Source organism: Dipodomys merriami, unplaced genomic scaffold, assembly GCF_024711535.1.
Source record: "Dipodomys merriami isolate MVZ:Mamm:240054 unplaced genomic scaffold, mDipMer1.0.p SCAF_1, whole genome shotgun sequence".
NCBI classification, from domain to species: Eukaryota; Metazoa; Chordata; class Mammalia; order Rodentia; family Heteromyidae; genus Dipodomys; species Dipodomys merriami.
In genome coordinates this window covers 126,748,006-126,773,992 of record NW_027202270.1, presented here as the reverse complement: position 1 = coordinate 126,773,992, position 25,987 = coordinate 126,748,006, and the positions used below count along the sequence as shown (strand labels likewise).

Below are 25,987 nucleotides of genomic sequence, written 5' to 3'. Positions count from 1 at the left end.
CTGATGTCCATGGAAGTTTGAGTTATCTTGATGTGGGGAAGCTGGGCCCAGTTCTGACAGCAGCCATCGATGGGGCTCCCAGCTGACACCTCTCCCCTTTGAACATCAGCTTTGTTATATGGAACAGGATTGTGATGAAGGTTTAGGGAGGCAGAGTCAGATGTACACGATTCTGGAACCAAACCCTCTCTCCAGAAACATTGCCCACATTCCTGCATCCACAGCAATCTTTCCCCTCTCCCCTAATTCCCTAACTCCTACAGTCTTCTTCCACATTTCTCTAGATTTCAGCTGCTCTGAAATTCCTGTAGACAGATGCTCCTTCCTGGTTTTGTTCCCAGTTGAGGTTCTAACACTTGAAACATACCTCCAGTTCCAGCTTTTTGCTGGTTACTTGGAGATGAGTCTCCTGGATTCGTTTGCTCAGAGTAGCTGGAAATTATGATCTTTAGATCTCAGCTTCCTGAGTAGCTGGAATTGTAGACATGAACCACCAGCTCCCCTCACAAGGTGGAAATTTAAGCAGACTCAGCTGACTCTTTCTGTGTGGGTGAGATAGGTAGGGACCAGTACCCCCACACTAGTAGGTAGAACTCAGCACTGTCAACAGCTGGATCCCTGAGACACAGGCCTGAAGAGGCTATACATGGTGCATAAAGACCTAAGGACACTGAGAGTGGGGGATGAAATGATTGTAACTCTGGAACTTGGCTCATTGACCATCCAAGGCTGTATCTTCCCATTGTCCAGTTTGCTGTGATAATCCTTTAATAATATGTCAGCTGGGGCCTCAGGACTGAGAGTGGGAAAAAGTTCAGCTTGACCTGACCCTCTTCCTAATCTTCCTCACGTTTTGTGTACAGCTGATCTCCAACTGAGAAAATCCCCTCCATTTCCTCAGGTTCTGAAGCCTTTGAAGTAGGTGCTGGGAAGAACAGCAGGTGGCTGAGTCTCTACCTTTTTGGACTGGCTAAGCTGAAGGAAGACAGAAGGCGGAAGACTCAGGGCTCTGTGGTTCTCTGGAGCCACTTCCTCTCTTGTAGCCAGCCCCTTATTTGTCTCTATTGTCTTATGTGTCACTGCACACAATATGCACAACCTTTGGCCTGCAGTGGAGCCTTGAGAAAGGCCTCCTATCTATCTGACTGTCTGTATATCTTGTACTAGGGCTCAAACTCAAGACCTTACTTTCACTCAAGGCTGGAGTTCTACTACTTGGGCCATACCTCCAACTTCCAGTTTTTGCTAGTTAATTGGGGCTTAGCCAGGTGCTGGTGGCTTATGCCTGTAATCCTAGCTACTCAGGAGGCTGAGGTCTGAGGATCACAGAAGCCAGCCTGGGCAGGAAAGTCCATGAGACTCATCTCCAATTAACCACTTGAAAACCAGAAGTCATGCTGTGGTTCTGAGTGGTAGAGCACTAGCCTTCATCACAAGAGCTCAGGGACTGTGCTCAGACCCCAAGTTCAAGCCCCATGATGGGAAAAAAAAGTCCCTCAGATTTATCTACCAGGGCACATGGAACATGCAGCATAAACTATGCATTGTGACATTCTGTAGGTAGATCAGAGCATCACGACTGCCCCAATCAGATCTTGATTCAGCCCATGCATTCCTGGGATCTGCCACTGCTTCCTGGTGAAGCTCAGCCAGGTTGCCTTGAAAGGGAGCAGTGCTAGGAATGGGACTTCAGAAGCCTTGATGTTGACCTTGACCTTGATTCATTCTGTGACCTTCAGTAAGTTGCTTAACCTCTATTATGAAATCAACATGGCTTTCTTAGGGCTCTGATCCCTGTCTGGACACTGTATGACCTACTGATAATCTTACTGGGTTGTTGATGTGCAAGGGCCTTGAATAGTTTTTTTTTTTTTTTTTTTTGGGTCCGGTTGTGGGGCCTGAACTCTGGGCCTGGGCACTGTCCCTCAGCTCTTCAGCTCAAGGCTAGCACTCTACCACTTGAGCCACAGCACCACTTCCGGCTTTTTTCTTTTTGCTTATGTGGTGCTGAGGAATCGAACCCAGGGCCTCATGCATGCAAGGCAAGCGCTCTACCACTGAGCCACCTTCCCAGCCCTTGAATAGTTATTGTATAGAAGTTGACTTCTAGTGCCCTTTCTTTCACTTAGAAAAAAAACACTCTGGACCTGCCTTTTGGTAGGTAATAAAAGGGCTTCCCTGTCCATAGGTCATGTTTTATCTTGTCATATTCAACCTTGGACTAGGGGCTACCCCCTCCATTTAGCTGACTTAGTACTCTTGACTTTACAGACAGTTTGCTGTTCAGAGTTAGCTCTAGTTATTTTCTGTTGTAGAATCCTCTCTCAGAGATTCTATCTACATCTCTCTCATCAGTGCTTGAACAGTTATTGAGCCTTCTGAGCTAAACCATTCTTTAGCTTCAAGAGTCCCGTGGAGCCTTCTAGCTCCTTTTGATTCCAAGAAGCTCAAAGCTAGCAGAAGGGCTTTGTATCAAGGAGGGACAAGATGTAGCTTTAACATCTGTGTGTACCTAGCATGGCCCTCCTTCTGTGTGGGACAAAGCATGGAACTGATACATGCAATCTCCACACTCAGGGAATGGGGCCTGGAAGAAGGTTCTCCTGAGGGCTAGAGGTGGTTCTGGCCTTACCAAGGTTTTTCCCAGTCCCTCGCAGTTACTAAGTGGCAATGATAAGTGGTAACACATGGGAATGGGTGGGACTTGGACAGCCCTAGTGATGATGTTAGGGTCCTTATGAAGATGTCACAGCTTGTCCTTGGCAGGTCTCTTTCTCTAGCATTCCCTTCCTCCAGTATCCACCCTCAGTATGGCTGGCCCTGCATTGCCATAGATTTCATGGTCTATATTAGGGTTTCTCTATCTTGATCCAGCTCTCTAGCCTTTGAAGTAACCCACACGGCTGTTGGCCAGCTGCCTTTGTCCTCGCTCCTTTTCTGCTTGAATTCTATTTATTCTTGATCACATTGCTGTGTCTCCCAGTTGACGGTATGCTGTGTGACAAATGACAGCCAGTGGACAAAGGCCTTCACTCTGTTAGCCAATCATACATATGTTCTTTTTTTTAAAACAAACTTTTTTGGTGGCAATGCACTACTGCTTTTGTTTTATTTATTGAACATATAATGTCTGCTGGAGGCCAAACCATGAAACCTGCTGTCCTAGAGTTCACATTTAAGAGAAGAGAGATTAGAATGTAAGTCAGTCACTTGAAGAGTAACCAGTGGTAGAAATGTCAGGCCAAATGGGAGGAGAAGTAACTTCAGTGCAGGACACTGGGAAATGTGGTGGAGCAAAGAAGTCCTTGAGTTCCTTAAAGAACAAGGTCTCGGGGCTGGGAAGGTGGCTCAGTGGTAGAGCGCTTGCCTTGCATGCCTGAGGACCTGGGTTCGATTCCTCAGCACCACATAAGCAAAAAGAAAAAAAGCCAGAAGTGGTGCTGTGGCTCAAGTGGTAGAGCGCTAGCCTTGAACTGAAGAGCTGAGGGACAGGGCCCAGGCCCAGAGTTCAGGCCCCACGACCGGACCAAAAAAAAAAGAAGAACAAGGTCTCACCTGATAGTGCTATTCCCTTGGGTGGTGCGTAGATACAGGTAGCTTTGGTGTAAGACTTTGATTTCTTTTTCTTCCAGATTTCTCTCTGAGGTCATGAAACAGAGTTAGTTTACTTATGAAGTTAGTTTCTTAGGAAAAGCTACATGGAGCCCACCCTGTCTATTTTTGGATATATCCACTTAAATAAGAGGAACTGGTTTTAACCTATGACAGTCTATGAAGCAACAGGTCTGAGGTTTACCACTGAGAATTGGAATTGATGCCTATCACTGAGGAAGTTCATCTAGACGGAGACTACTAGACGATGAAAGCTGGAAGGATTTGTAATTCTGTCACATAAATACTACTTTTAGGACTGACAGCATGTTGTGATGCAGAGACAGGTGATAATTCTCCTTTGAGAACCATTTTATCTGTCAAAGGGTGGGAAGTGGGGAAACTGAACAGAACAAATCCACAGGACCAAAGTATCTCTCTATTGGTTGCTGTGTTGCCTGTCTTTGGGATAGAATTGGTAGGAAAGCAATTTGAGTAGAACTTTTTACATCGTTTACTTTAAATGTGAAAAAATGTAGAGTGGGCTGGGAAGGTGGCTCAGTGGTAGAGCACTTGCCTTGCATGCCTGAGGCCCTGGGTTCAATTCCTCAGTACCACATAAGCAAAAAGAAAAAAGCCAGAAGTGGTGCTGTGGCTCAAGTGGTAGAGCACTAGCCTTGAGTTGGAGAGCTGAGGGACAGCACCCAGACCCAGAGTTCAGGCCCCACAATCACCACCACCAACAAAAAAAAAGTGGAGTGAGTCTTGCATGATGCAACCTTGGCTGGCCTGGGTTGAAAAGCACCCACTCACTTTTTTCTCTTCTCTGGCTGATTCACGGGGAAGCTCTCGGAGCCTGTGGCCACTGGCTGTCAGCATGGCCAGTATAGAAGCTCACAGTGATTTGTGCTCCTCTGAAGGGGAAGCTCTCCTAGAGACCTAGGCTGACCCTTTGTGGAGTTCACCATGAGACTGTCTTCAAGGGAAACACCCAGTCCTTAAGAGGGATTGTGTACTGAGAGGCTGCAGAGTTAGAATGACTAAAAAGAGGCCTAACTACCAGGCTTAGTTTTAAAAATAAGGTAATGAAGTTCTTTGTCAACATCACTTTTTTTTTTTTCAATTAGGAAAAGTTTCCCTGTACAACTTGGACCTTTTCCCTAAACTTAGCATAGTCCCTCTTTAAAGCTTAGGGTAACTCTGCTCTTTAGCTAACTTTGTACCACAAAGATGAGGAGGAAACCTAGCATCAAGACTAGGAATGTGGCTTAGTGGTAGAGTGCTTGCCTATAGCATGCATGAAGCCCTGGGTTCAATTCCTTAGTACCACATACACAGAAAAGGCCAGAAGTGGTGCTGTGACTCAAGTGGTAGAGTACTAGCCTTAAGCAAAAGAAGCTTAGGGACAATGTTCAGGCTCTAAGTTCAAGCCCCAGGAATGGCAAAAAGGAAAAAAAGAAAGAAAGAAAAAGAGAAAAGACTATAGATCCACGTCAAGGTATCTTTGACAAAGTATAGCCATTGCCTAGAAAGTTGCTTTAAAAGAAATTGTAGGAGCTGGGCACCAGTAGCTCATGCCTGTAATCCTAGCTACTCAGGGGGCTGAGATCTGAGGATCACAGTTCAAAGCTGTGAAACTCTTATCTCCAATAAACCACTCAGAAAATCGGAATTGGCAATGTGGCTCAAGAGGTAGAGTGCTCGCCTTGAGCTGAAGAGTTCAGGGACAGTGCCCCGGCCTAGAGTTCAAACCCCACATCCCACCAAAAAAGAAAAGAAAAAAAAAAAAGGTGTAAGTTTGGTAAGAGTAAGCTCTTTATCTTGTGTCTCCTCCCTTATTTTTCAGTAGGATGCTTAGTATGCAGTAGGTGTTTGAGTTACACGTAGGTTCCAGGGCAGAAAGTAGAGCAGCCCACTCCTCAATGACCTCTGTATCTGATCTTGGGGAGTCCCAAATGTGTGCTGGGGGCTTCTGTTAGTCTACCTTTCCTCTAGTTTTGGTGGTAAACTCTTGAAGGCAGCCAACTACAGCTCTGCCCAACTTGTTTGCTATAGAGGACACTGGAAATACTTGAGCTGTCCAGTTCTACAAGTCATGTCATTATTCAGAAAAGATTTACTGAGGACTGTCTGTACTCTTGGCATTGTAGGGGAGGTCACACAGGAAATGTCATGTGAGGTGACTTTGGGCAAATTATTGATATGTTTCCATTGAAAAAAAGATCAGAGCTGCTGCTGCTGACTTCTGGGTGTGGTTATGAGGACTTAAATAAAATAACCATGTGGAAATTCCTTTAGCAAATCACCTAGCACATCATAGGCGCTCTATATATGTTAGTTTCCTTCAAGTTTGAATAATAGCAAAGACAAACGCATTTAGCCTACTGCAAAGAGTACAAAGCTACTTAAATACTGGTTTTCTCAACTTTATAATAGGGATTAGGTCAGTGTCCTCATGTGGTAAGCCTATATGTACCCTCTTTTTACTATGATAATCTTTCCTGGGCATTAAAGATTCTTGCCTATCCTAATTTGGGATCTAGCCTTCTTCTGCATTTCCATAGCCTCATGCCCCCCTCTCCTCCATACACACACACCACATAGGATTCGGGAAACTCAAGAATAGCAAGGCAGTATAGGCCACCAGCACACCCTCAGTGTAGAGAACAAACCTGTGAGAGATATCTGGAAATCGGAAGTTGACCAACTTTGACCTTGCTTTCCAAGTTCTTAAGAGGCCAAAGCTTAGCCTTTCTATCTCTAAACCTCTTTTATGAATGATCCCCCCCCCCCCCCACACACACACATACTTCCAAGTCAATGGGATTACTTTTGTTCCTGAAGGCCTAATAACTTCCTTAATCCTAAATCAGTCTTTTTGGGAGAAAAAAAAAGTGTTTGGATTTAGGGATTTCAAATCCAGTCATATGAGCAGGCTTTGCATGCACATTGCTGCTTACCATGGCTGTGCCTTGGTGTTCCTGGGTAACTGGGGGCTCATTCTCATGGGTAGACTCAAGCCCAGTGCGCCCAGTTCTCAGTGTTCTGGTGTCCCAGTAGCCACCTTGGGCTTTCCTTGCTTCCTTTTATGGCATCTCAGGACTCCTTCCTTCCTTCCTTCCTTCCTTCCTTCTTTTCTTTCTTTCTTTCTTTCTTCCTTTCTTTCTTTCTTTCTTTCTTTCTTTCTTTCTTTCTTTCTTTCTTTCTTTCTTTCTTTCTTTCTTTCTTTCTGTTCTTTCTTTTTCTGTCTTTCTATCTTTCTTTTTCTTTCTTTCTGTCTCTCTCTTTCTTTCTTTCTTTTTGTCCATCATAGGGCTTGAACTTAGAGCCTAGTTATCGTCCTTCAGCCCTCTTGCTCAAGGATAGTGCTCTACCACTTTGAGTCACCAGCGCCACTCCTGTTTTTTTTTTTCTGGTGGTTAATTGGAGAGAACAGTCTCCTGGTCTTTCCTGCCCAGGCTGGCTTTGAACTGTAATCCTCAGATTTCAGCACCCTGAGTAGCTAGGATTATAGGCATGAGCCATTGGTGGCTGGCTAAGTTATACTTTTATAAATAGCAAACTTTCTCTGAGAACTTTGTTTAGATTTTCCACCCCATCTTTGCATGAATCTGGACTCATAGGACAAATCTGCATTGTAAATGATCTATGCTGAAGAACTTACTGTAGTTCCCATCTGTTGAGCAAGCACCTGGTGAAGACACCAGGCACTGGACTACTGAGGGTTAGGAAGATGACTGGAAACCAAAGGTCTGGAGATAGAGCATTCTGGCTGGCAGAATGAAGAGAAGCACTATGAAGGAACCAGCACCGAGATGGGCACTGAATGGGTTAAAATGGTGAACTCTGGGAAAAGTCTAGACTGGAGGATGGAAGGGTTGGCAATGGGATTTGCGGCAGTCTGGCTGAAGGACATGCAATCTGTAGGGACATGGGAGGAGATGGGACAAAGGTGATGAGCAAGCTATGAGCAGCAGGCTGAGGAGGAGTTTGGACTTCTTCCTCTGAGAGGTCAGCATCTTGAGGATGTGGAGCAAGGACTCTGTTCAGTGAGTGCTAAGAAATGGGAATACTGGCAGGCCTGTAGAAGAGATTGCAGTTGTCTAGAAGGCAGTCAAGGAGGCTGAAGAGGAAAGGCAAGATCTGGCAGGGACTGAAAGAAGGCTTGAGAGCATTGCTCTCGCATAGCTTAGTCTAGTGAGAAGGGTGGTGAGAGGGGAGAGAGAGAGAGAGAGAGAGAGAGAGGAGAGAGGAGAGAGGAGAGAGGAAGGAAGGGAGAGAGGGAGAGAGGAAGAGAGGGAGAGAAGGAGAAAGAGAGAGAATGGGGATATACAAAGTTATTACTTCTACAGTGGCATGACCTTATGTACTAGAACTCAGGCCTGAAGGATGTTGGCATTTACTAGGTGGAACAGGCAGAAAGGGCATCCTAGTCTGGGCAGAGTGGCTGGTACAATGTCCCTGTGGTCCTCAGGCATGTGGCTTTTGAATATTACAAAGACAGAAAGGCGGTCTGTGTGGCAGGGTCCCTAAGCAGCAAGCAGATGACTAGGGACAAACCTATAAGGCAGACCCTTTGGTACAGCTTTGTGGGCTGCCCAAATTTAAATTTTAAATTAGGATGTTGGTCCCTAATTTAAAAGTGAGGGAAGTCACTGTAGGTTTTTTGTGGTGGTGGTGCTTTGGGGAGTAGGGTCATGTGGAGTCATGTACTTGTTGGCCATTCCTTCCTTCCCTTCCTCATTCATGTATCCAGGGTCCACTGCAGGGTTTGTTTTGTTTGTTTGTTTTGTTGGTCATGGAGCTTGAACTCAGGACCTGGGCTCTATCACTGAACTTTTTTGCTCAAGGCTAGTGCTTTACCATTTTGAACCACAGTACCACTGCTGGTTTTCTGGTGGTTAATTGAAGAGTGTCATGGACTTTCCTACCCAGGCTGGCTTTGAACAGCGATCCTCAGATCTCAGCCTCCTGGCTGCAGGTTTTAGCAGGGAAAGGACATGATTCACCTGTCTGAAGATTACTAGCTACGTGGGGGAGTGACGAGGAGCCACAGGGAGGTTATGAGAAGACCTGAGCCCTGCTTTTCCTGAGACAAGTGTCTCCCAGACTCCTTCATTGGGCGATAAGGATTGCCAACATACAGCACCCAAAAATACAGGCACACAGGATCACCCCCAACCTGAAGGGTAGACTGGTACAGCCTGTGACCTTTGTCATCACAGAAAACTGGGAAATATAATTATGTGATGTATAAAAATGAAGAGAACAAAGTTCCAATTTAAAAAACAAATTGTTGTCAAGGCGATGTACAGAGGAGTTACAGTTACATACATAAGGTAATGAATACATTTCTTCCCAGTTCCAATTGTAAAGCAAGCTGGTTTTTTTGTTTGTTTGTAGCACCAGGGATTGGACTGAAGGCTTCACATGTACTAGGCAAATGTTCTATCACAAAGCTATACCCTAGCTATACCCTAGCAAAGACTATGTGACTTGGCTTAACCATGAATTTTGTGCTTTGAATTTTTTTTGAGACTGATAAATAAAAGTAGATCAAGTACATGGACAGAAGTTAACCTCATCCTGGTTATTTATTTATATCTGGGGATGTTGATTTTTTGGAGTACAGGGAAGGTGCCAGTACCAACCTCCAGGTCCAACATCCTCTTTATTTATTTATTTATTTACTTACTTATTTATTTTGCCAGTCCTGGGGCTTGAACTCAGGGCCTGGGCACTGTCCCTGAGCTTCTTTTGCTCAAGGCTAGCACTCTACCACTTGAGCCACAGTGCCACTTCCAGCCTTTTCTGTTTATGTGGTACTGAGGAATCGAACCCACGCTAGGCAAGCACTGTACCACTAAGCTACCTTCCCAGCCCAACATCCTCTTTTTTAAAAAAATCATTTTGTATGGTCTTGGGTTCAGCTCTGTTCTTTTTTACCCCAGGAAGTCAGTCAAGTATGTGACAGACTCAGATGGGTGGCAGTTCAGGCTTCTGTAATGAGCATCATGCCATCCTTTCAGAGTGGCAGTGAGGTGAGCCTAGCTTCTGGAGTCAGACAGAACTGGTGTAGAATCTCGGCTTTCCACTCTCTGCCTATGGACAGGGTGCTGAATCTGTTCTTATTTTTTCTTTTTGGTAAAGGTACTGAATTTAAAATAAAGAACCTACACTGGACTCCAGTGGCTCACACTTGTAATCTTAGATATTCAGAAAGCTGAGATCTGAAGATCACAGTTTGAAGACTGCTGGAGCTGGACAACTGGTGACATTTGTACTCTAATGAACCACCAAAAAGCCAGAAGTGGAGGTGTGGCTCAAGTGATAGTACACCAACTTTGAAAAGAGAAAAAAAAAAAAAAAGAGAAAAAAAAGAGAAAAAAAAAAAAAAGGGACAGCGCTCAGGCTCTGAATTTAAGCCCTGGGACCAGCACAAAACAAAACAAATGAAAAACCATGGAGCAGCTGTTGACAGTACAATCCCTGGCTTTGGAATTCCCACACTGGTCTGAAAGCACCTTCCAAAGCAGGCTTCTTTTCTAGAAAAAAGCTGCTCTGAGACAGTGTTGTTACAGAGGACCCCTGGGGCCTCTGCTCCTTCCGGTAGCCTGGGGAAGCTGACTGTGCTGGGTGGAACAGTGCTCCATCAGGCTTAGGGTGGAGATGCCAGGCACTGGCGTGTAGCCCCAACTGGGAGGAGTTAATTATTGAGGCAAAGATTCCTGAGGATTAGGTTGTTCTGCATCAAGCTATCCTGACTTTAAAGCTTCCTTTTGGAAATGAAAAGAGTCCCAGAGCTTTGGAAAAATGTCTCTATCTTCCTTCTCACTCTCCTATACAGATGGGTCTCTCCAGGTCACTTCTAGACCTGCAATTCCAAAGCACATAAGCCACAAGGACCTGGAGTGGTTAGAGCGGTGGGAGGCAATGAAGAATGTTGTTTTTGCCTTCTGGTCTATGACCTGTTTTCATCCCCAAAGTTTCAAAGGCAAGCATTCAGGCTCAGACCACAAATCTGTGTGTTTTAATCAGAGCAGGGGAGGCTGGGGACCATGAAGCCTGCCCCCCTGGGGTTTTTCTGAAGGCCTCCTTGTAGGCCAGTGGAGGAGCCCCTGACCTGAGAGGCTAGGACATCAGTTTTCTCACCTCAGCTGAGCTAGAATGTTGGGTGACTCTGGACAAGTTCCTTAATTACTGGAGTTTAGCCTCACATAGCCTGCAATAATCAGGTTGTAATAGAGGATTACAAAAGCTCTTTCAAAACGATACCAACCAATCATATCACTCCACAAAAGCAGCCAATTAGGCTATCTTTTATGCTTTTGTTTGAAAATTCTTGTCCCTAGATTCTCAACCTTTGAAAGCTGGTACTTCCAAAAATGCTCTCTAGTTGAGTTTTGTTTTATTTTTTGGTGTCAGTCCTGGGGCTTGAACTCAGAGCCTGGGTGCTGTCCCAGAGATTCTTTTTCTCAAGGCTATTCCTCTACCATTTGAGCCACAGTGCCACTTCTGACTTTTTCTGAGTACTTTCATTGGAGATAACAGTCTTACAGTCTCTCTTGCCCAGGCTGGCTTTGAACTGTGATCCTCAGCTCCCATTCTCCTGAGTAGCTAGGATTACCACCTAGCTAGTTGAGCACTTTTTACACAGTAAGTAGTTCTTCATCATGGGCTGCCTAGGGGTCTGACACTCAGCCTGTTTATGACTTCTGTGAATATTGCAGAGCTAGGAACCACTGGCAACCATCTGGAAAGGTGGTAACTTGCAGGTGTGCACCCCCATAAAGAGGTGGCAGGTTGGCAGTGGATGGATGGATTGGATGGATGGATTGTATGACAGTATGAGCTGAAAGCCCACTGCTTTTCTACTTTCTGTTCCTTTTCAAAGTCAGCAGAGGAAGCGTGATAAGGACTGACTTACCGCCCTGCAGAGTGCAGTCCGGTGCATGCCTGAGTTCACTAGCATTGTGCCATTTTCTGCCTTGCTGTATTACAGATGGCAGGTGGACTTTTGAGGGTTGTCTCATAGCCAGGCACTGCTGAATCCAAGCATTTCTGACCTCAGACACACCCAGTCATATTAATCTGCCAGGCTCCTGGAGTTTGGACTTCCACTCTGATATTAGGTGCTTTAATTGATGTGTGTGTGTATGTGTGTTCACACGGGAGATGCTGTGACAGTTGCTAAGTCATTCACACAATGAATTGAAGCATTGTTGTTTGTGAATATGGTGACTTTAGGTTTCCAATTCTTACTGAATGCACTTTCTTGTGGTTGTCTTAGTAGACCCTTAGCTCCAGGCCAACAAATCAGTGAAACTAAACATTTAAATAGCACAAGAGAAAAAAAAATATTGTCATCCTAGTTACTCAGGAGGCTGAGATCTGAGGATCACTGTTCAAAGCCAGCCTGGGCAGGAAAGTCTGTGAGACTCTTACATCCAATTAGCCACCAGAAAATGGGAAGTGGCACTCTAGCTCAAACTGGTAGAGTGCTAGCCTTGAGCAAAAGAGCTCAGGGAGGGTGTCTAGACCCTGACTGGCCAAAAAACAAATCGAGTTACTTTACTCTATGTATATATAGAAACCATTGCATGTTGGTTTATACTAGAGAGGAGCCAACTTGTGATGAGAACTTTACCTCTAACTTTTCCCATAGTGAGTAATAATAAGAGTCAGGCAGAAAGATTGCTCCAGTGTCTTTTTAAAAAAATTATTATTTTTTTATTGTGAAAATACTGTATATGAGCAAGATAATGAATACATTTCTTATCAAGCATTGTAGCCTCCTCCTTTGTTTCCCCTTCCCATCCCTTGCTAAAGTGTCTTGAAGCAAGGAAATAATCCCCATTTGGGCTTTAGGAAAGATTGGAAGTTGGGAATGATCTTGCTTATTAAGAATCTCTTTAAATGTGTGTTGTTTACCTCTTGGCCATCAGTAACCAATTGATTGTGTCTGTCTCCTATAGCTTGGCATTGCAATTGGGTTCTTGGTCCCTCCTATTTTGGTACCCAACATCAGTGACCAGGAGAAGCTTGCCTACCACATCAGCATCATGTTCTACATAATAGGAGGTGTGGCCACTCTCCTTTTCATCCTTGTCATCATCGGTAAGGTCATCAGTAGTGGGAAGGGAGGGTGCAGGGAGGTTCTGCACACTTTGGTGGGAGCCCAGTGAATAGGACTCTAAAATACCATGACTATTTACAGACACTGGAGGCCAAGATTTTTGTGGTCTCCAATTGTTTTAGCCTGAGCACTTGTTCCCAATATAGTGCTAGCTGGCCTGTGCACATTATTAATTCCTCCTTCACCAGACCAATCTCCACGTCTCTTGATCACAGCTCAGTGAGGAGTCTACAGTGTCCAGGCACTGAGCTAAGAACGCCAGATTCATCTAGGTCTCAATAACTCCACAAGTGAGGTACCAGTATCAGTCCCACTTAGGACAAAAAGATGAGGGAAATCAAATAAGTTGCTGGTGGCTGGCAGGTGACTCACACCTGTAATCCTAGATACTCAGATCTGGGTTGAAAAGTCTATGAGACTTATTTTCAATTAGCCAGAAAAAAAAGTTAGATGTGGAATGGGGTTCAAGTGATAAGAGTACCAGCCTTGAGTGAAAAAGCCAAGCAAGAATGGTGACCTCTGAGTTCAAGCCCCAATACCAGCATGCACACACACACACACACACACACACACACACACACACACACACACACACACACACACACACAGAGTAAATAAATGAATAAGTCCTCAAGATTACATAGCTAATAAGTGGTAGAGATTAGAGCCAATTCTGAGTTTGTTTAACTCCATACTATAAAAATCTACAAGAGGCTGGGAATGTGGCTTAGTGGTATAGTGCCTGCCTAGTGTGCATGAAGCCCTGGGTTCAATGCCTTAGTACCACATAAACAGAAAAAGCCATAAGTAGTGTTGTGGCTCAAGTGGTAAAGTGCTAGCCTTGAGCAAAAAGAAGTTCAGGGACAGTGCCCAGGCCCTGAATTCAAGCCCCAAAACTGTCAAAATAAAAAATACAAGATAAACAGAAGCTGATCTACAAATACTAGTAATCTCAGAGATTAATCTGAGAATGGATAGGGACCACATTCTTTAATGCTTTAAAAAAATTATTAGTAATTTATACTTACTATGGAAAAAATCTAGAAAATACAAAAAATAAGAGAAATAGACTTTAACTTGTCTTTGTACAAGTTAATTGCAATCACAACCTCTAATAACTGCTATTAACATTTTATATGTCCATTTAATCATTGACATATGTGATTAGAAAAATTTTATGTGTTCCAGCCTCGGTGGCTCGTATTTGTAATCCCAGTAGTGGAGAGCCTGGGGCAAGAGGATCATGAGTTCAAGAACAATCTAAGCTTTAGAGTGAGACCCTGTCAGAAAAAAAGCAAACAAATTAAAAACCCCAAACAAATAAATGCAGAATTTTGTCTTTGGTTTTCATCTAAACGATGTTCTGTGGGTTGTAATAAAAGTCACCAACAGAAGAGTAGAGTTTTTGTTTTGTTTTCCAGTTAGTCACCTGTCTAAAGGTTAACCAGTTTTCTTCCTAATGCCTTCAAATTCCATCTCACATGTTAAAGGTTTCATTCCTAACTGCTGGCTCACCTCCTCATCAGACAGATCTAGAACTGTGGACCTCATTCCACCCCTTTCCCTGCCTGGATCCAGGATGAGGAAGGGCTGCCAGGTGGCTTTGCATGGCAGAATGGCTTAGGCAGAAGTTTGGGTGCTCTAGGGAAGGTGAGAGGCAGGGGTAAAGGAGGCAGCCAGGGGGCTGCGCAGCTGGATAGCTCTATACTCTATGTTTATACCAGATGAAGGGTTGGCTCATTGCAATTGAAATCCTGGATGGTAGGATAATGCTATGTTTGGGCATTTTATTACCAAGCATAAAGAATGGAGAAATGTTATCTGAATCCTGCTTTGTGGGTTCCAAATCCTTGAGACAGTATCTGTTGGTGCAGGGACAAGGCACCTACTTGCCTCACTTGCTTTCTTTGGGATAGAAGAAGAGGCAAACAGGCAAGACAATGGGTGACAGGTTCAGGGGAAAGGAGGTGGTAGGACTATTTGTGGAGGAGGAAGAAGCAGGGCTCTGAAGTTAGGGCTGGAGTGTTTTCTGGGTGGGAGGGGGGGCCCTTTGATCTGCCAAGAGAGTAAATCTCATTTCCACAATTTCCTCTAACTGGAGACAGTCTGTTCACTGGCTACATGGTTTTCTCAAACCATGAGAGAGGCTAAGAGACTCAATCAAGGACCTAGACTGGTCCAATAACTGGACCAATAATTGGTCCAAAAGTAGTTGAAAGCTGAACAGCACTGGGTAGTCAAGATGATTGATTGATAGTAGCAGACATACGGAAACTGGAATATGAACCAACTTTTATCCTGGCCCGCCCTCACCAGCCCTTGGTAGCAGAGAGTCATAGCAGAGAGGAACACTGTCAATTTGTCTCCTTCATGAGGCAGACTACTGATTCCCAGTTGGTGAAAATAGAAATGGACTCTGTTTTTCCTACAGAAGACCATTTCTTTCATGTACTCAGGGAATACTTTTTGTAGCTAGCATGTGCCAGCTCTGTGCCAAGTATGGGTGCCACAGCTTTGTCCCCTTTTCAAGGAGTTCTGAAGGTAAACTGTTCATTCATTGGACTCACAGACAGCCAAGCTTTTGCTTCTTTTCAGCCCATGTGTTGCTATTGTGTTTGTCTGTTTTAAGTTTTCCAGTGATCTGGGCTGTTTTCTGTTGGTTGTCATGGGACACTTTGATCTTTGAATATTGTATGGGAGGCCCAATGATTTCCACCTTTTAGAGGTCAGAAACAGAGTGTGAGTTCAGGCCAAGTATGGGCTGTGTAGTTAGGCCCTGTCCCCACAAATCAAACAAAACCCAGCAAGGAATCAAAGGAGCAGGTGCTAAGCCTGAGCCTGTGGTAAGTGGTTTCAGGGGAGGGGAGTGGAAAGATGCCATTGCAGAATTGAGTATTTCCTCTGGCAGTTCACACCTACTTCCTGCATGCTGGAGTGGCTCCTGTCTGAGTGGAGCCAGCTCTGCTAGCGGGAGACCACAAGAGTTTGCAGCCATCTCTGTTTCTTTCCTTTCAGTGTTCAAGGAGAAGCCTAAATATCCCCCCAGCAGAGCTCAGTCCCTGAGCTATGCCTTGGCATCACCTGATTCTTCATACTTACACGCCATCATTCGGCTCTTCAAAAACCTCAACTTTGTGCTGCTTATCATCACCTATGGTAAGGTGTGGATTTGCCCAGTGGTTCCCTTGGACTGGGAACAAGAGATGAGAGGTGTGTCTCTGGATCTCACCCTTCCCAAATCCTGTGTTCATATGAGTTGTATAGGGCTTCCTAGAGAACCTGCTCTACCTGAGGGCCTTTGCACATGCTACATAAAATCCACTCTAGAAAATGCATTTTCTTGGGCTGGAAAGTGGCTTAGTGGTAGAGTGTTTGCCTAACATGCATGAAGTCCTGGGTTCAATTCCTCAGAACCACATACACAGAAAAAGTCAGAAGTGGTGCTATGGCTCAAGTGGTAGAGCCTTGAGCAAAAGAAGTTCAGGGACAGTGCCCAGGCCCCAGGACTGGCAAAAAGAAAAAAAAAGAAAGAAAGAAAAAGCATTTTCTTTCCATGTCACGTTATCTGACAAGTCTCTTGGTCCTCTGATGCTCATACCATTGTTATCTCTGAAAAGCAGGGGTAGGCTACATTTGCTCTCTTCTCATGCTACTACTTGTACATCTTAATACCTGCCATTTTTTAAAACGGCATTTTGAAGTCTGTCTCCCTATTAGATCAATTCTCTTTCAGTACTTAGTTTATTTATTAGAATCATTTCTGTCTTTTCATCTTTATAGCTCCTTTGCAGTGGCCAGACTGGAGTGCATAGTCCAGTAGTGATGAATGAATGAATGAGTGAGTGAGTGAAGGAGTCTTATCACACCAGCCACTACTCAGCAATCTTCTCTCATTTTGTAATATCCATAAATGATCCCTCTCTTTTTCTCTGTCTCTCCTCCCCCATTCCCCATTCCCCATTCCCCATTCCCCCCCCTTCTTTCTCTCTCTCTCCTGATACAGCACAATATCCCTTTTTTATTTCGTTTTCTTGGCCTATGGCAAGATAAATTTGAGTGTTTATGTTGGTACGTTGGTTTTCCTACTAGCACAGTATTTCTGTACCTCCTTTTCAAACTTTAATAAGACTCAAATCAGGGACTGGCCAAGACAAGCTTCATGACCTTCCATCAATATCTATCTATAGATGAACACTAGTCTTTCTAGTTCAAGAAGTGTACTGTTGTCCAGCTTACATTTGATCACATAAATTCATTAGGTAAAATTAAAATCAAGAGTCAGCAAGTATGTACACACTCAGTAGCCTATGAAACAAAGAAATGTGATTGGGTTTGATGAGGCTTGTTTTTAGTGAACATCCTATGACTATCACTTGAGGTTTTATAGAGGCTCATGAACCATAGTTTTATAACAACAGTAGCATTTAATTTTATCAACTTTGCACCCATGTGCAGTAAATACTGTAATTGTCCCCATTTAACAGATGAAAAAATGGAAACTTAGAGAAACTAACTAGACCGAAGTCATATAAACGACAGATCCAGAATTAATTTAACTCTTATTTATTTATTCATTTATTTATTAGACAGAGTCTTACTATCTTGAGTCTGTCATCAGGCTGGTCTCCCATTGTTAAATAATCCTCCCAAGCCAGTCTTCTGAGTAGCTGAGACTATAGATACCCACCATCATCCTGGTTACAAAGCCTAGATTTGTTGATCTCACCTTTGTTAGGTAAAACTCAACTATCTGAGCAATGCCCTTAGTACTTCTTGCTTTGTAGTTTATTTTTCATGTAATGGTCATATTTTTTGCCCAGGGCTGGCCTCAGATAAAAGCCATCTACCTTCATCATCCCCAGCTTGCGTGTCTACTTTTTTTTTTGTCAGTACCAGGATTTGATCTCAGGGACTCACATTCTTGCTCACTCTTCACACTCAGGGCCTCAGACTCTTGCTTACTCAGTTGCAGCTCTGTCACTTGAGCCACTTGAGCTTTTTCTTAATTGTTTTGGAGGTGGAATTTCATGGACTTTTCTGTCTGGGCTGACCATGATCCTCAGATCTCAGCTTCCTGAATAGCTATGCTATGAACCACTGTTGACTCTGGTCTCCAAAGCACTCTATATTTATTATGAGATCTGCCTAATCCAGAACTGCCTATATATTCATGAGAGCTATGCCTAGGGTTAAGTATTAGGTGTATCAATGTCCTTTATCTTGAAGTATTTATCTACTGAAGTTCTAGATAATAGAAGCTATAATCTCTGTTGAGAAATATTCCTAACTTTTTGGGCATATACCAAAGTTTGATGATCTCTTATCTAAATGGTCAGATTAGCCTTAGAAGTTCAAATACCCAACAAAAAAAGAGAAAGGAACAGAAGGAAAGTAAGAAAGGGATGAAGTAGACAGTCATTTAAATTGACATAACCCTCAACTAGGAAAGTATTTCTGAGCCACTGGAAGAGTTTGACTTTGTAGTACATAGAGAGGATTTATTAGTACCTTATCTTAAAAGGTGCAGTTGTCTTAATGAAAGAGTTAAACTAAGTTTGATATTTGTATATATTTTATTATGGCCAGAGAATGATAAATCTTATTTCCATGGTAGAAAATTGGATGAAGTGACAGAACTATGTGCTAACAGAGGAAATGATTCTTAGTCTAATCAGAGGTTTGAAAGAATCTTTTATTAAACCATTATTCTGTGTCAGGCACCATGTTAAGTGCTTCACATAACTAATCTTATTTGATTTTCCTTATTTATTTATTTGTTTGTTTATTTATATTTTTTGTTGATCATGGGGCTTGAACTCAGGGCCTGGGTGTTACCCCTGCCCTTTTGCTCAAGGCTAGCAATCTACCACTTTGAGCCATAGCACCACTTCTGGCTTTCTGGTGGTTAATTGGAGATAAGAGTCTCACAGACTTTCCTGCCTGACCTGGCTTCAAACTGTGATCCTCAGATCTCAACCTCTTGAGTAGCTAGGATTGTAGGCATGAGCCCAGCCTCATTTGATATTTTCAAAAGAAACTTTTGACATAGTATGTTTATAATTTATTATTTTTTTTCTTTTTTGGCTTGCGGAAAAGGCTGAGAGACTTGCCTGAATTGGAATAGCTACGAAGCAATGGAATTGTTTTAGACAAGTCTGACATATACAAAGCCCAGTTGTTAACCACTACACCATTTTATACAAAAAGGAGCCTCTTGGAGACAGAATCAGGGCCTTTTCTTTGCCCCATTTGCCTGACTTTTCCTTTGGTCTATCTTTAGGGAAGTATGTCCTTCCTTAAATTCAATCCTCTGGACAGTAAACTGGAAGCTGATTGCTTCTGACAAGAGTGTCTAGAGGGGCTGCGAAGGTGGCTCAGTGGTAGAGCGCTTGCCTTGCATGCCTGAGGACCTGGGTTCGATTCCTCATCACCACATAAGCAAAAAGAAAAAAAGCCAGAAGTGGCGCTGTGGCTCAAGTGGTAGAGCGCTAGTCTTGAGCTGAAGAGCTGAGGGACAGTGCCCAGGCCCAGAGTTCAGGCCCCACAACTGGACCAAAAAAAAAGAGTGTCTAGAGTTCCAGGGTCTGGGGAACAGGGCAAGCCATTCATGCCTGGGATTTGAGGATGGCGGGGTTTTGGTCTCAAGTTTTTGTCTAATAAAATTTTTGTCCTATAAAGGTGGTGTTTGCTGCATAATCCAGTCGAGAATATTTGCTTTCTTCTATAATTGTCTTTGCTCCAAATTAAAACAAAAACAAACAACAACAAAACTACCACCAAGCTGGGCACTGGTGGCTCACACCTGTAACCCTAACAACTCAGAAGGCTGAGATCTGAGGATCATGGTTCAAAGCCAGCCTGGGCAGGAAAGTCCATGTGACTCTTATCTCTAAACTACTCAGAAAAAGTTAGAAGTGGTACTGTAGTTCAAGTGGTTCAGGGACAGTGCCAAGGCCCTCAGTTCAAGTCCCAGGACTGGCAAAACAATAAGAAAATAAGTTTTAAAAAATATCACTGCCACTGGGTGCTGGTGGCTCATGCCTGTAATCCAAGCTACTCAGGGGGCTGAGATCTGAGGATTGCAATTTGAAGCCAGCCTGAGCAGGAAAGTCCATGAGACTGTGATCTTCAGTTAACCATCAGGAAACCAGAAGTAGCACTATGGGTCGGTCAAGTGGCAGAGTACTCACCTTGAGCTGAAGAGCTCAGGGACAATGCCCAGGCCTAGTGTTCAAGCCCCATAACCAATATATATACACACACAAAAAAAATACTTCCTCCAACAAAAAAGCTTACTTTAGGTCAACTAGTTATTCTGAAATCCCTAAGCATACCAGCCCATCCCCCATGTTATCAGCTTTCTGCTGCTATAACAAAATACATGAAAGAATAGAGAAGAGCTTTGAATATAGCATGCTTACTTAGCATGTGAACACCAGTACCTCAAAAGAGAGAGAGGCAAAAATAATAATAATAAAGGAGAAAAGATGTACTTTCACTCATAATTTTACACCTCTTAGTCCATGGTTGGTTGGCTCCCTTGGTTTTGGGCTTTCACCATGGTGGCAAAGCAGAACAAGAAGAGAACAAGATGCAAGAGCACATCCCAATGACCTAACTTCCTCTTCTTTCTTTCTTTATTTATTTAGGTTATGGGGCCCGAACTCTGGGCCTGGGTGCTGTCCCTCAGCTCTTGAGCTCAAGGCTAGCACTCTACCACTTGAGCTATAGTACCACTTCTGGCTTTTTCTGCTTATGTGGTGCTGAAAAATCAAACCCAGGGCCTCATTCATGCAAGGCAAGCACTTTACCACTGAGCCACCTTCCCAGCCCCCATCCATGACTATCCTTCATTGCTCTAATACTCCCCACCTCCAGCAGGAAATAGTAATAACATTTCTTCCCATTAGAATATGCTGGATGAAGTAAAAGCTTTTTAAAGCCAATTGAGTATCAACATATGCACAGCATGCATCAGCCACATTGCTGTTGCATTGGTGAGCTTATGACTTCCAATATTCTTTCTTTGGTTTGAGCCGACTTCACTATGTGGAAAATAACTCTTGATCAGTTGGTGGAATGTCTAGTATTATGTGTACAGTACTTTCAAAGTGGTCCTCCAAGCTGCAGAGCAAAGTGCTACCCACAGCAAAGTGCACTGATAGCAATCAAAGGCTTTAGAGGAAATCCAGGGTCCAAGAGTTTGAGAGAGAAAATAAAGGCCATCCACTGAAATTTGAATTTCCAGGTTGGTATGGTAATACATGCCTATAATTCTAGCACTGAAATGACTGAGGTAGGAGAATTTTGAATTCAAGGCCTGCCTGGGATATATATATATATATATATATATATATATATATATATATATATATATATATATATATGGAATGTGTGTGTGTGTGTATACATATCTTCAAATAAAGAAGAAATGCTTTCTAGTATCAACATGTCCTTTGAAATATTTGGGGACAAATTCATACTTCAAAATTAACCTTACAATTATTTGAGGTTCAAATTGAACTATGGTTAGGCTTGGTATTTTGTTTTCCCTAACTCTGGTTAGGCAATTTAGGAGGAGATGCAGGGATGGGCTCATGCTAGATGTTGCCAAAATATCACCTGCTGGTGAGTGACCTCCCTTCTTCCCCAAGTTTGGCAATGAAGAAAGACTTGAGGCTGCAGTTAGACATTCCACTAGTGGCTGGGGAAGGGCAGGGTCCTGTGTTTCAGGAGAAGAGATGAAAGAAAAGAGCCTTCCTTTGGCCACTTTTCCTTTGTGAATAGCTTCTTCTAATCTGTCATCAGTGGTGCAACATCTACATATTTGAAAGGCTCCTCTTCTAGAGAATGTCTTCAAAGGAGGTACTTTATGTTATCTTCCTCTTCGTCAGCTGCATTTCTGAATCATTCATTCATTGTCAAGCTCTGACCTCCTAGCTTCTTTCCCTCCTCAGGCTTTCTAAGCCTCTCCGGAGGTTCTTTCCCTTGGGGCCCTCCAGCATTTTTTTTTTTATCATTGTTCTGTCTACATGGGTCTGTGGAAGGATTTTGGTGCCTCCTCTAAGATCCTGGCTTCCGAATGTGTTTTCAATCCTATTAGACATTCCTTGGAGCTCTGCTGAGCTCAAGCTTTGCTGGCCTTTTAAAACAAATGTTTACACTGGCGCAGGTGACTCATGCCTCTAATCCTAGCTACTCAAGAGACTGAGATCTGAGGATCACTGTTCTAAGCCAGCCCATGCAGGGAAGTCCATGAGATTCTTTTCTCCAACTAATCAGCAAAAAGCCAGAAATGGAGCTGTGGCTCCTAAATGCTAGCCTTAAGCAAAAAAGCTCAGGGGCAGTGTGAGACTACTGAGGTCAAGCCTCCCTTGGTCTCTCTGAGTCCTGAAAGTACCTGTTGGTATGCCTTCTACTCAGTCTTCCTAAATAATGTCCTTCAGATTCCTATGGATTCTGTTCAGTTTGTTCATCCAAGCTAGAATCCCACACTGAGTGCAGCTGTCTGAAGCCCAGGTCCCACTAAAACAACCCTGACAGGGTCAGGCCAGGCCAGTGGCCAAGGCAGGAGCCAGAAGGACAAGAAAGGGCAGGAGGCTGTTTTCTACCTTTTCTTTCCACATTCCAGGCCACCCACCCCCTTTCTCAGGAGTGGCTGAACTCAGGAATGGAATTGGAAGTGGCCTGATGTATCATCAGTAGAGTATACATGCTAAGATGTTGAAAGTCTCAAAGTAGATCACCAACTAAATGCTCTTAGGGTAGTATATTCTGTATGACAGAATATATGTCACATGTCACCCAACAGGTTTATTGGCCCATTGTGGCCTTGTGCAGTTTAGAAGGCTGAATTGAGCCCAACCTGGTTGTATCTGTGGCATGATCTGCTCAGAGAGGCTGGGACAGAAAGAATCGGCCAGACTTGAGAAAATAATTGTCTTGACAGTCAACTTTGTGAAGTTATATAAAGCAGAATAATTAAGATCAAGTACTCTAGATTTGTTTGGGATTGGGTTCTGAACTAGCCCCACCACGCAGAGCCAAAGTGCTGTGGGAGTGTAAAAGAAATGTTCTTATCCATTTAAGAATTCTTATCTGTGTAAGAATTGGACCTTCACTTAATTTTGTAATTTGTGTCCCAGAAAACCCAACATAGGGACATATGTCAGTTACATTTAGACAACAATGCTTATGATAAAAATGACCTCTTGTGATACAAACAGACAGAATGACCTAGTCTTCTCTGGTGGGAAGCCATTCTCTGTGCTTTCCATGGTACAATGATTCCTTTCACTGGCCTACCCCTCCAAGGGGCGTTGGCAACTAGCCTAGGGAGTTATAAGCCGGTAGTGGCTCTGGTGAGTCATTAAATCAGAATGGTTGCTGTACTCGCCCTTCCTTGTACTTTAGTGAAACCTTAGTGGCCAAAGAGAAGAGCTTCCAGACACCTCTGTGGCTTGAAGCTCCATGGGCTGCTTTGACTAGAGAGGAACTCCTGAGGCTGCTGTATACACAAGCTATGTCTTGCACCAATCTACATGAATGTCAAGGGTGCCCAAGGCAGAGTGCTGTGGGCCTCATGTTTGGCTAGAACTAAAACGACCCCTGGCGGACATTCTGGAGTAGCTATGTTTGATTTTAATTGTGTGCATTTTTCTCACCTCTAGAATGGGGATGCTATACTATCTACCCTCCAGGTAGTTATAGCTGTAATGGGCTTAGAACGGTGTCTAGTATATAAGTGTGTCCCGCTGTTGCCTCCACCACCACCATCATCACCATCATCATCATCATCATCATCATCATCATCATCATCATCATCATCATCATCATCATCAGAAAAAAAGAAAAGGAAGGCCAAGAGATCCTTTCTCTTTTGAATCAGTTTTAGTGTCATCATAGCTACTAACTCTCATTGTATTTATTCAGACAAATCACTGTATTTCTTATTCCCTTAAGAAAAAGGTTCTTAAGCCAGCCGCCTGTGGCTCATGCTTGTAATCCTAGCTACTCAGGAAGCTGAGATCTGAGAATCGCAGTTCAAAGCCAGCCCAGGCAGGAAAGGCCATGAGACTCTTATCTCCAATAAACCAACAGAAAACCAGAAGTGATGCTGTAGCTCAAGTGGTAGAGCTGAAGAGTTGAGGGACAGCGCCCAGGCCCAGAGTTCAAGACCCATGACCGACAAAAAAAAAAAAAAAGAAAGAAAGAAAGAAAAAGAAAAAAGAAACAGTTTCTTACAGCATATTGTAGTTGCTCCATTTATTTGGTGGATGAACTGATGAAGTAGACACCAACTTAATGCTCTTTAGAGTGTCATCTAATCCCACATAGTAGATCTTGTGGGATATTAAATCAGAGAAGAAGTTGGAGGAGTGGTCAATGAAGAGAGGAATGACTTGCAGAGGGAGTGGCATGAGGGGGTCAGAGATCTGGAGTGGTAGAGAGGAGAAAGGGTCATCGAGAGGAAGAGGAGGCCGAGTATTTGTCTTACTGTACTGACTCACAAAAATCTGGCCAGAGCTTAAGAGAGGAATGTAGACAATTCTGACCTGAGGGCAAAGGTGTGTGGCTAAGAAAAGGTTGATATGGCTACTTCTGATTGTTTTGAAGGACTTCTATGGGGACTGCAGAGTAGTTTCAGAGCTCCTTGAATTTCTCTTCTCTTGAAATAGCACTCTGGAGTGACAGTAAGGATGAGAATGTTTAAGCTCCCTTACTGCTGTAGAGTGATGGAATTAGCAAGGGCTCTAGGATAAGGCTGACTGTAATGTTGTTTCTCCCTCCTTCAGGTCTGAATGCCGGTGCTTTTTATGCCTTGTCCACTCTGCTGAATCAAATGGTGATCTTGCACTACCCGGTAAGGGAGCTCCCTTGGAGATAATAGGGTTGTCCAGGACTGTCTCCACAGAGGCTGGGCTGGGAGTTCATCCTGGGTTCCCCCCATTTCTAGGCAGCCTGGGATGGTGATATGCTGATGAGATGTGGAGGGAGGTGGCCCTGGATTCCCAACCTGGCTCTGGTGGTCCTAAGTTGTGATGGTGACACTGACAAGCTAGCTAGCATCTCTCTGCTATCTCTTTTCTGCAGAAGAAGCATGGTTATTTCTTTTAAGATTAGTTTTAGGATTAGCAAATACTCACCATACATAAGACATAATAGATGATATATATTTAAAATGTACAATATAATAAAACAAGGTCTCATATATATATATAATATACTATGTAATATAGTATATATGCTATACTATGTTATATAGTATATGATAAAATAATATCTCATATCATACATAAATATATATAATATATAGTATAGAATATATTATATAGCATATATTGTTTTTATTGTTATTATTTTATTTGGGTAAGATTTAGTTTTGAACTCATAGGTTCAAATGAAAACATTTAAAAAACATTTTTTAAATGTTTTCAGAAGCAATGCCCAGAAGGCTGGACATTGGGAAGGCAATATGATATGTCCTAGAGTCAGGAACAAGGAAGGCCTGGCCCTCTTTTGCAATGTCTAGAGTCTCAGGCTGGCAGAGGCAGAAGGCCACTAAGGCTAAGTGATCCAGCCTTTGTGTTTGATAGGTCTGAGTTCACATCCTGGCTCTATACTTAATACATGCCTTGTAACCTTGGACAAAAAAAATGAATCTCACTGTGCCTCAGTTTCCTTATTATAAAATAGAGACACAGTGACCCCTAACCTTATGGAGGGCAATGATGAGGTTATATGAGAAAAGGTTGTGAACTCTCAGGCATAAATAAACTCTCACCTCATAGACAATAAAATAGCTATTATACTCCCATTCCTTTTTGCACTGATTGTTCCAATTCATTTCCCATCTGTGAAACAGAAACAATGATATATAAGACACCAGAATTGCTGTGTAATTAACTTAAAAAAAAATCAGAGCCAGGCACCAGTGGCTCACTCCTGTAATCCTAACTACTTAGGATGTTGAGATCTGAGGATCACAGTTTAAATCGAGCCAGGACAGGAAAGTCAGTGAGACTGTTATCTCCAGTTAACCACAAAAAGTCAGAAGTGGAACTGTGGCTCTAGTGGTAGAGTGTTAGCTTTGAACACAAAAGCTCTGGGACTGCCCAGGCCCATAGCTCAAGCTTTAGGACCTGCCAAAAAAAATTTTTTTAATCTGTGTTAAAGTGGTTTCTAAGTCCAGAATTGTATTCATCATGTCACCCAGTGTCCAGAGTCTTGAACACAGCCAGGGTTATATTGTTGGTGATA

General features: G+C 43.3%; 1 protein-coding gene across 1 annotated transcript in view; it reads left to right on the top strand.

Moving 5' to 3' along the window:
* Flvcr2 (FLVCR choline and putative heme transporter 2) overlaps positions 1-25,987 on the top strand; it is a 49,695-nt gene that overhangs the window by 12,296 nt on the left and 11,412 nt on the right. Inside the window, exons 2-4 of the mRNA XM_070029619.1 lie at positions 12,567-12,708; positions 15,743-15,883; positions 24,523-24,590. Of these exons, the coding sequence (XP_069885720.1) occupies positions 12,567-12,708; positions 15,743-15,883; positions 24,523-24,590 (351 nt within the window). The remainder of the gene's footprint in view (positions 1-12,566; positions 12,709-15,742; positions 15,884-24,522; positions 24,591-25,987) is intronic.